Source organism: Synchiropus splendidus, chromosome 8, assembly GCF_027744825.2.
Source record: "Synchiropus splendidus isolate RoL2022-P1 chromosome 8, RoL_Sspl_1.0, whole genome shotgun sequence".
Taxonomy (NCBI): Eukaryota; Metazoa; Chordata; class Actinopteri; order Syngnathiformes; family Callionymidae; genus Synchiropus; species Synchiropus splendidus.
Window position 1 is genome coordinate 20,985,913 of NC_071341.1, and position 10,678 is coordinate 20,996,590.

Below are 10,678 nucleotides of genomic sequence, written 5' to 3' on the forward strand. Positions count from 1 at the left end.
TCTTCTTCTGCTGACCCATGTTTGGGTCAAGGTGTCAGGAGTGGCCTCCTCAGAAACATCCTGCTCCTCAGTGGGAGGGCGTTCCCATGACATGACAGGGATACGCGCCTACACAGGTCGGCCCGAGGCCTCCTCGGAAGTGTCCTCTCCACGGAGGATGGAACCTGGTGAACAACCGACTGGTTTCTCTCTGTCTGGAGGAGCAGCAGTTCTGTCCACACATCCTTAAGTCACACTCATTTTGGCCATTTGCCGCCACGATTTTGGACGATTGTCCTTCTAAATCAGGGCTCCCTGTAAAGTCTGAGGTCACACATGCAGGAAAAATACTCTCAGGAAACTGCAAAACTCACTGGCAACTTGATGCATGAAAATATTTGTGCTTCCCTAAAAGAAGATGTATGGGTTTTCAAACTGCTAAAGGCAGTTTTCTTCAAGATCCTCCATCTAAAAAAAAAAAAAAAACGTCAAAATATTTTGGACAAATACTGTTTTGAAATAAATACGTGGCATTCGTAAAATGTATACTTTCTTTTACAAATCTTTTGGCCACATGTTGGTGTACATCAGGACTGATTCTGTCACTGTCAGAACTGTACACATGTGTTGTCTATACCATGTAAAGCAGACCTGTCGACGTCCAAAATACAATTTTGAAAATAAATTTTTAGCAATGAATTGATGGCATAGATAATATTTTCTTAGAAAAACAGTCTTTACATCAATGATGGTATGAAACTACTTAAAATGATTTTTTGTGATTTTTTTTCTTCCGCTCATTTTAATATCTTGTTTTTCTTTGTGCAATGTTTAATTTCAAGCTTTCCCACAAATATATTTTTCACTTTTTTGGGGTATATTTATTTTATTAAATTGATTGTTTCAGATTTTTGCACATTTTTCAAGTATAGCCTGGGCAGCTGCACAGCTCAAGCAGGGGAGGAAGTAGAGCACAAAAATGAAGGCGGCTCTTAACAAGATTTTGTTCCTAAGAAATGGGACACTCCTTAATGCAGCTACTTCCTGAGCCTGTTGGAGGCAGCGTTACACTAGAGAGGCATTGGGTCGGTCAATGCAGAAGAAAGGGGGGGATCAGCAACAAGGTGGGTCTGCAGCTGTGTTTCTGTCTTTGGTCTCACCATTGACAAATGAAATACTTACATTTGTAGTTCGGTTTATCTGTTACATTCAACGCCATGTTTTTATTTTTGGAATTTATACAAAGCATTCTGGGTGTTCTTTAATACAGAGGAAGCAATGATCCTCAGTCTCAGTCTTGACCCTCGATTTAACTTCCTAAGAATTGGCACAGTCCTTGCCCCTCATTAAAAAGCACATTTTTGAGGATTTAAGTTAAAAATACGAAACTCAGAGGCACCAATCCTCATAACTCTCATTGCCATTTAATACAAGAAACATCTTTTGAACTCAACAAAGCACTTGCGTTACAAGAATACGTGTGTTGGCTAAGCGGTAAAAAAAATCCAAAAGAAAATGATCAAATGATGCCAGTCTCACGTCACATAACACTAGTCTCTATTAGATCGAGACTCTAGAATCTTTTTTCTGGAGCATTTAAATTCATTCCTCCAGCCAGTCCAGAGTCGAAGGCTCATTTAGATGCGCAAGGTCAGGAGGATCCCTCTTATCTGCTGGCCACAGAGTACTCTATGTGGTGTAAGACAGCAGTGCAGCAGCAGTGGTGGTGGTGTTGCTCCAGTCCAGAGTGGAGTTGGTCAAGCCTGCAGTGGAGTTGCTCAGCCAACCCACAGGCTCTGGGAGGGGAACAATGAAGTAGACGCACAATCCCACTGCCAGAACAGCGAAGGCCGCGAGCGTCACCAGTCCTCGCCGGATGATCAGCTGGGACAGTGAGAGGTTGTCCCTCTTCTTAGCTGAAGCCACGTGGCCGTTTTGCTTTGCTGCTTCTCCGTTCGTCTTTAACATGAGGCCGTCGGCGAACTTGGAAGAGAAAAACAATCATTACTTCATTCCAAGAAACAGGGTTCCAAGGACTGAGGAGGCGAGGGGAGCAAGTGGAAGATAAGCTAGAGTGGTGGAGGTTTGCCTTAGAGAGGAGAGGAATGAAGGTTAGCCGCAGTAAGACGGAATACATGTGTGTGAATGAGAGGGAGCCAAGTGGACAGGTGAAGTTACAGGATGGAGAGCTAAAGAAGGTGGAGAATGTGATGTGTGACAAAAGGGTGTCGGCAAGAATGAAAGGGAACGTGTCCAAAAGGGTGGTGAGGCCAGCAATGTTGGATGGTTTGGAAACAGTGGCACTGAGGAAAAGACAGGAGGCAGAGCTGGAGGTAGCAGAGATGAAGATGCTGAGCTTCTCTCTGGGAGTGAGCAGGATGATGATAGGATCAGAGGGACAGCACATGTGGTCAGGTGTTTAGGAGACCAAGTCAGAGAGGCTAGATGGAGATGGTTTGGACATGTACAGAGGAGAGAGAGAGAGAGAGCCAGTACATTGGTAGATGAAGATGTTGAGGTTGGAACTGCCAGGCAGAAGGTGGAGAGGAAGGACAAAGAGGAGATTGATGGAGGTGGTGAAGGAGGACATGAGGTTTGGAGGTTTGAGAGAAGAGGAAGCAGAGGACAGGGGGAGATGGAGGAGGATGATCCGCTGTGGTCACCACTGAAGGGAGAAGCCCAAAGAAGAAGTTTTTCCAACATTCGTTGTGGACAATCTTCATAGAAAAGGGAAACAAAAATATATTCTTTCAGCATTTCCCATCAGCAACTTAGCCTTTCTTCGACATCCTTTCATGTGCCCGAAACAGTTTGTGAAAATATGTTTCATCAGAGCTGTCTTATGGTTGCACTACGGGGCCCGAATCAAGAGTCGTGTAAGTGTGGTAGAGCGCACAAAACCGCAATATCGTTGCCTACCTGAGCACCTTCCTGGTCGCCAGCGGCGCCGTCCTTCCCTAACAGAGGCGCGACTGAGGTTTTCTGAGCTCGCTTCACCGCCTTTAAAGAGAGCACAACGATCACGGGGTCTCAGCGCCTCCTCCAGGTCCCATCCTTCTTACCTCTTCGGTTATTGTCGTCCAGTCGAACTTCACAATGACAATGATGAAGAAGATGGACTGTAGAGTGGCGGCACACAGGATACCGAGCCAGAAACCTGCGCAGAGAGTGGCTCAGTGATTCCATCCCAGAATCACATGGCAACGTTCCACTGCTCACCGATGATTCCCATTTTGACCACGAACGTCAGGGTGACGCAGAGCGTGACTCCGATGATGTAGTATCCCACGAAGTTAGAAACAGCTGGAATCTTCTGTTTGCCTGTTCCCGTGAAGACGCCAAAGCTGACGCACTAGAGAGCAGCAGCGAGTTTACCATCTGGTTTTCACTCAACAGTTTTCACGAGCAGTTCCAAAACCCACCACTATTCCGTCAAACGCCTGGAGCACAGCGTAGACGTTCATCAGGTAAGCCACCAGACTGACAATATTTCTGGGAAAGAAAGGTTTTGTCTTTGAATCAATCTCCTAAAATGCACACAGTTACAAGAGAGGCAGCAAGCTAGAAGGGGCTTCGGCAGATTCTTACTCATCGGAGATAAATATGTAGGCGATGACTGATTTGGTGGCGAAAAGAATGACGCCTTCAACAAGCGTAAAGCTGGCTAGAAAAGAAAAAAATCATTAAAAACAATAAAAAGTGTGTCTTATGATACGAGAATGACTGAAATTATTCATGTGTTTCCACTAACTGGAGAGCCCGAAGGACATCCTGCAGGTGAGAATGGCCCGTTCAGTGTCTCCTGCGCCGAGAGCGTTGCCGACCCGGGCGCAGGCGGCAGCTTGGATTGCCAAAGGAAACTGAAGAAATATGAAATTATCATGAAAATCGACCTTCAATCCTCTAGTATTTATTGTTGTGTAAGTGTGTAGTACCATGTAGACGATGTAGGCCACCATGAGGACCACATGCTGAGCCGCCAGTTCATCTCCACCCAGCATCCCTGCCAGAGACCAGCACACCTCAAGTTGTATTACAATTCAATATATGTATATTCATATTCATAAATTGCAGATTTTTTCTTCTTTTTTTTGCATCACATACCCCCACCTTCTTTATCCATATCTGTTGTTATCTCTGAGGGGTCAGAGGTCAGCATGGGAGGTCGACGTACTTACTTGCTGTTGTGCAAGAAGATGTCGAGGAAGTAAAGTTTTCACTCATATTTCCTCACTCAAGTCACAACTCACTGTATGACAAGGTCATCACCTGAGACAGACCCACTTCCTCTCTAGACCCTTTTGCTCAGAGGCAATTGAATTTCATGTGGGGTGACATTATATGCTCCGAGTGTTATATAAAATATATTTTAAATTATTCTCAGTATAAATCATTAATAAACATTTTTTTTTTATTTGGAGAAGAGCTAATGTAAAAATGAGTATCACACATTAAAATATTTATATTTCATTTAAGAAGCCAATGTAACAAAAATGAAGACACAAAATGTGGATTAATAGATAGATAGATAGATAGACAGACAGACAGACAGACAGACAGACAGACAGACAGACAGATAGATAGATAGACAGACAGACAGGCAGACAGACAGACAGACAGGTAGACAGATAGACAGATAGATAGATAGATAGATAGACCCTTCTCAATCGTTGGTCGTGAGTGAGCACATACCGGCAAAGATTCCGCCAATCTCGTACACCCACCACTCAAAACACCTCATGAGTGTACTGGGGACCGCCAGCTTCATGAAGGCGCCCCACTCCTGCAGTGAGTCACGTGACCAGCCTGTGGAGGGAGACAGACACTTGCTCATGTAGATGCCGCCGCAACAGGTTTCCATCTCTCACCTCCCCAAGTGTTCACGTGTAGCTTCTTCCACCAGATGTAAATAAACAGGAACACACACAGGTAGATCTGGGAGAGGGAGTTTGCAGCTGCAGACCCACTGTCACACACACACGCACACACACACACACACACACACACACACACGCACACACGCACATCAACGCTGCGCAAACGAACAGGTGAGTGCAGCTACTCACCCGACTCCCAGGTCGAGCCAGGTGATTAAAATGTAATGTGTCACCACGTTGGCGATGTTGGCGACGACTGCTGTGTACATCTGAGGCAGTATGATGCCCTGCACACACACACACATAAAAGGCTCCATCACAGCCAGTTATGTCCAGATCGCTGATGTTTGCAGAGTCGCACCTGGTTCTGCAGATAAGACACCTGCAGCTGGTACACGAATAACGCCTGCAACACAAAACCAGCAGCTTCAAGGTGACGTTTTCATTGCAGACAGCACGAGCAAGGAACGTCATGACTCACTGGAATGGCTGGAATGAACGCGAGGTTGTAGATCTGAGCTATTCTGGAAAACAAAGCTGCAAGTCAGGATGAAGTCAGTCACGTCTCCTGAAACGTAACGAAATGTATCCAGGGATTCCTTGGATCGCCAGTTTTGGGAAGGATTTCAAAAAGGTTGGAAGCATTCGAGTCACAGTGTGAAATCATTAGCTGTGTTTACACTGTAGCCATTAGCATCCTGGTGAGTCACACTTGTTTCCTTCACTCTTAAAGCCATCAGGCAGCCCTGGATGGACTGTAGTGTGAAATATTGACTCAATCGAGCCTCAGACTGACGCTCACCTGGCCACCTCCGGGTCCTGAGCCAGGCACAAGAGGATACTCTCCGAGTTAACCATCAGAGCAATGCAGGGCAGGCAAAACAAGAGGAGGATGATGATGCCCCGCTGGAGGATGACCCCCACCCTCAGCAGATTCTTGCCTCCGAATGTCTGCAAAAGAAGCATCACTGAGGAGGGACTCCTAAAGGGACGGGCTGTTTACGAACCTGGGATACCAAGGTGTCGCACGCCAGGCCCAACCCAGTTCCCGTCGATATCGTGGTGATGTTTACAAACTGAAAAACAGACGACAAAATCAGGTGACCATGGGAAGGTTTGGGAAGTGCCCATGACTTCATCTCCGAAGATGTCGAGGAAGTATTATATTTCCTCACTCGAGTCACAAGACATCGGTCACTGTGTGACAAGGTCATCACCTGAGACAGAGCCACTGCCTCTCTAGACCCTGAATTTCCTAAGGGGTGACATTATATGCTACGACTGTTGTAAATATATTTAAAATTATTCTCAGTGTAAATCATTAAAAATTGATCTTTTTTTATTTGCAGAAGAGATAATGTTAAAATGAGTGTCACACATGTAAATATTTATATTTAGACAGATAGACAGATAGATAGATAGATAGATAGATAGATAGATAGATAGATAGATAGATAGATAGATAGATAGATAGATAGATTGAGTGAAGAAATGTGATTGTAAGAATAGCAAGGGTGGCAGAGCCCTAGTGTAAACAAACAGGACAGTTTGGCCAGTATGATCTTGACTAGCAAAGTTCAAAGGTCATCCCAACTTCTCTGCACTTTCACACACTACACAACATCATATCTCCCCCCAGTCACAAGATCCAGCTTTTGTTGAAACACGTTTCATTCGCTTGCAAAACATTAACCCATCCATCCTTCCTCACTGTGATTGGACGGAGGGACGGCATGAAAAGACACATGTCGAGGGTAAAGACATGAAATTGTGCCATGACATTGGAGAAAAAAAACTTGTTTGATTACTACATGCAGTATATATTATTTTACTGAAATGCCGGCCATGTTTTTGACCATCAATACTATCTCATGATTCAGTTTGATTCAGTTCAAAATCTATTTTTCAATTTTATTCATAATGATTTCTGATGGAATTTATTATCATAATCCAATCTATTCTGCTTTGCAAAACAAAATTATTCTTTTTATGTTGAAAAAAAAAAGTTTTAAATCCATTCTGAATCGTAGCAAATGAGAATCAAGATTCTTTGAGATATTGAAAACTCTTTTTGGCAGCAGTGACCCCCGTTCATTCACCTCTGGTTCTCATGTCTCAATTCATTTCTCAAAGAGAGGACGACTTACAGCGGTGGCGAGACCGTACGCGGCCATGACATTGTTCCCCAAGCGACCACAGAACACCGTCACCACGAATGGAAGCATGTACTGGAGGATCCTGGAGACGAGCTGCAGGGAGCGAGACAACAACACACACCGTCAGTGGAACAGTGAAATGCTGACTGAAGCCCAAGTCACCAGCGACACTACAGTGTTATTTAGTTTAGAGATTTGCTGGCTCAGTAGGATTCCATAAAAAAACTCCAAACCGTAAACAGTGCAAACCCGTACCACAGGGCCCGTCATCCTCAGGATGTGATAGAGTTCATCTCTGTGGGACAGAGGAATCTTTCGCCGCAGCCAGCTGCAGCAGAACAACCGGTCGCTGACGTGCTGCATGTCTCCACGGCCGAGCCTCGAGTGGGACTCAGCCCTCCTCCGTCCTGGCCACTATCCCCTCGTACAGACGGTTAATGATCAATATCCTCTGGAGTCGGAGCCGTCAGATCATGTTGGAATGCCTCACTGATCCTCATCACCTTCCCACTCGACCCTTCTGCTCAACTGTAGTTACTCAGTGGGGAAACTAGTTTGAGTGTTGATGTTTCAGGATCCCAGCACGTGTTTGCACACAAGCTCACGAGTTATAACTCACCGATTATGTCACTGTTTCAACACGATATTATGTGAACGCCACAGTTCACGTTCAACTAATGTCAATGCCCGGAGTCATCGATGATCGCCTGTTTGTGGTGTTTTTTGAAAGAGGAAGAGATGAAGAAACACTTCTCCCAGAATCTCAACTTCTACATCAGAATATCAGGAACAAAAGCACTGTGGATTGTTTGTTGTGCTCTGTAAACCTGAATGTACAAATTGCTTAAATATATTTTTTAAAAGTACTTGTAACTTAACTATGTGAAGTTCATATAACATGTTGATTCAATTGAACTATAGTTTATATTAAGTAAGAAGAACTTACAAACATATATGACATACAACTTAATATACTGTAAGTCTGAATGCTCAAAATAATTCATTGGAATAGGTAAAGATAACTTAAACTTTTCTTAAAAGTTCTATTTATAAATGTTGTTTGTCAGTAGCATTTTCAGTCATTTCTTTTTTTTCAACTTGTCATTTTGGATTAATATTAACTTTTTGCTCCCTACTTAAAATAATTAACTCATAGTTACTTTTAAGTGTGAAAAAATCAAAACAAGAATGAATTCAGAATAAACGCTTTCCATCAAATGGATGTGTACAGTGTTGGTTACACGGCACACGCGCACACATTCCACCGGAAGTATCTTTCCGGTTTTATTTTGTAGTATTGGCATTCATTTCCTCTGCCAAGGAGGCGGAGGCTCATAATTCGAGCGGGAACATCGCACTTGCCGACGAACGGACTGAGGGAGGCGCCGTTAGCGCTCCGCTCGGCTCCACTGGGTTACACGTAAGTACCTGAGTGAAGATAACATTCGGTTGAATGTTGTTTCAGGCGGTTCAACGTGCTCTTAAGACGGACTAACGTGAGCTGAAGTGAGGTTCGCAGGAAGCTAACGCGCACAGTCGCCTCGCCAGTGAGCTGTGTTGTTGGGCTAACGTTAGCTGGTGCTGGAGAAAACAACTGGTGATGGCGAACACGCAGTGACTGCTCGTCATTTAACCGCTGAGTCTGTGTTGTGCCTCGCTTGTCATGGTTTGGAAATTAAAATGTCACTTTCTGTGAATTTTGCAGAACAAACAATTTTGTTTCAAGCAATATTGGTGTATTTTGTTGTACTTTGATAGTTCTGATTACCGGTGTTCTGTGTGTTTTCAGGTTGCTGGAAAGATTATGACTTGGCACTGTAAGTTATGTTCAGCCCTTTTTCCACTAGAACATACCTGTTTTAACACTGTAGACTGCAGCACAGCCACTTTTCAAACATTAGCCCACTCCCCTGCCTCCGCCATGATTGCATGTGACGTTTCAGACTACAGTGGTGCCTCGGTTCTCGACCACAATCCGTTCCAGACGGCCGTTCGAGAAGCGCTTTGTTCGAAATCTGAATCGATTTTTCCCATTACAATGAATGGAAAAAGAAACAATGCGCTCCAAGCCTTAAAATAGTCTTTTGTAGGAGTGAATGTAGAGTGTCTGCTGCAGGTGGCTGTTCCTCTATGTGTGTGGCCGCTGCATGTGGGAGGGGTTGCCGAGTGAGTGACGTCTCTCCAGAAGTGAAGAGGTGCCCGGTGCGTGTCCAGCTCTGAATGTGCGCTTCTGTGCAGTTTGGCTGTGACAAAGTCATAAACCAAGTCACGCTCTGTCCCAGACTCGCCTCATCACTGTCCCAGCTCCAGCCCACAACAGGACATCAAACCCTGGAGTGAGCGCTCCAGCACCTCCCCTGTGACACTCTACCACGGTCCAGTGTGGAGACAGGAAAGGTTTTACACCTCAATATGAAGAAAAAACAGACAGTAAATGTAGCTAACGGGACACGTCTGCATACAGAGGCTGCGTTATACACAGTAACAAAGCGCCTTGTGGATCAGCTGATTGGTCCGTGCATGATATGTTTTTCCAGCTTTTTTCGGGGGCGTTCGAGTTCTGGATTTTTGTTCGAATTCCGAAGCAAAAAATAAATAAAAATCAAAATTTTTGTTCGAACTCTGATACCGGGACGTTCAAAAACCGAGGTACCACTGTACTCATCTGTCAAGATATACTAAAAAAATCAGGAACTTGTGACTTTCAGGTGTTCTTTATGCACATTTGAGCAACCATTTTCAGAGTCTATAGTAGGGTTGGGTGATATGGAGAAAAAAGTTATCACGATAAATGTAATTTCTGCGATAACGATAATTATCATGATAAATCCATTTTCATTCTATTTCATGTGTTGGACACTACAGTCTCTCTTGAAACTGTTTTTTGATGAAACTTATGAGAGGAGTTTGTCTCCTGCATCATTATTTGTTTGTGTTTAAATATAATAGTGAACTAAGTGTAGAGATGAGAAATTCAATGTTTCACGTCTCTGGCAGAAGCTGCTGGTGTATGGCTGGCTGCTCTGCCAGCTTTATTTAGGGGTTAAATTGAGCCATCTGTCTGCAGTAGGTCATGTCTCTTGGGCTGGGGTTGGAGTGTTGGGGGTGGGGCATGTGGGCGTGGCTATGGATGCCCTGTTTCCAAATCCTAGCTAAAAGCCTGCAGATGAGCGTTCAGTTCAGAGCACACAAATGGAGGATGATGAGCAATGTGATACTTTGAAACAGAAAAATCAGCTCAGACTTGACGAATGCATCGTCTTTATTTCTGAATAAAATTTCACGTATCTGAAGGCGCTGACCAACAGTACACGCAGAAAGTCCTACTTCATCTGGATAATTCTAAGCTGCCGCCAAAGCTCTGGACTCTAAAAATGACCTCATGTTGTATGTGTAACTTAAGTTCTGAAAGTTATGTGGATTCTGAGGTCTCACCCTGTGTGGTGGTGGTGGTGGTGGTGATGTTAAAAGATCATAATTTTTAGTTAATTGTTTTTATCATCTGAATTTTGAGTTAGAATTTCTTTTCTAAAACTGCACAGTGCATGCTGCCTTATGTATACTTTTGAAAATTTACATTGCTGCACTTAAGCAATGAATAAAAAAAAAAAACCAAATGTTAAGTTCACCAAACATGAAATCCTGAGTTTTTATTATTAAATTATA

The 10,678-nt window shown here is 43.9% G+C and overlaps 1 protein-coding gene across 1 annotated transcript; it reads right to left on the minus strand.

The window, feature by feature from the left end:
* Nucleotides 1-1,201: 1,201 nt before the first annotated feature.
* Nucleotides 1,202-7,551, minus strand: LOC128763757 (multidrug and toxin extrusion protein 1-like). The gene is made up of 17 exons (XM_053872905.1): nt 7,268-7,551; nt 7,004-7,105; nt 5,864-5,932; nt 5,659-5,807; nt 5,338-5,380; nt 5,218-5,262; nt 5,046-5,143; nt 4,848-4,945; nt 4,672-4,785; nt 3,915-3,982; nt 3,731-3,839; nt 3,568-3,643; nt 3,402-3,471; nt 3,199-3,331; nt 3,042-3,136; nt 2,899-2,979; nt 1,202-1,962 (listed from the first exon to the last, which is right to left on the minus strand). The coding sequence occupies exons 1-17, from the start codon at nt 7,373-7,375 to the stop codon at nt 1,669-1,671; spliced, it is 1,752 nt and encodes a 583-aa protein (XP_053728880.1). The 5' UTR covers nt 7,376-7,551; the 3' UTR covers nt 1,202-1,668.
* Between the last annotated feature and the right edge of the window lie 3,127 nt (nt 7,552-10,678).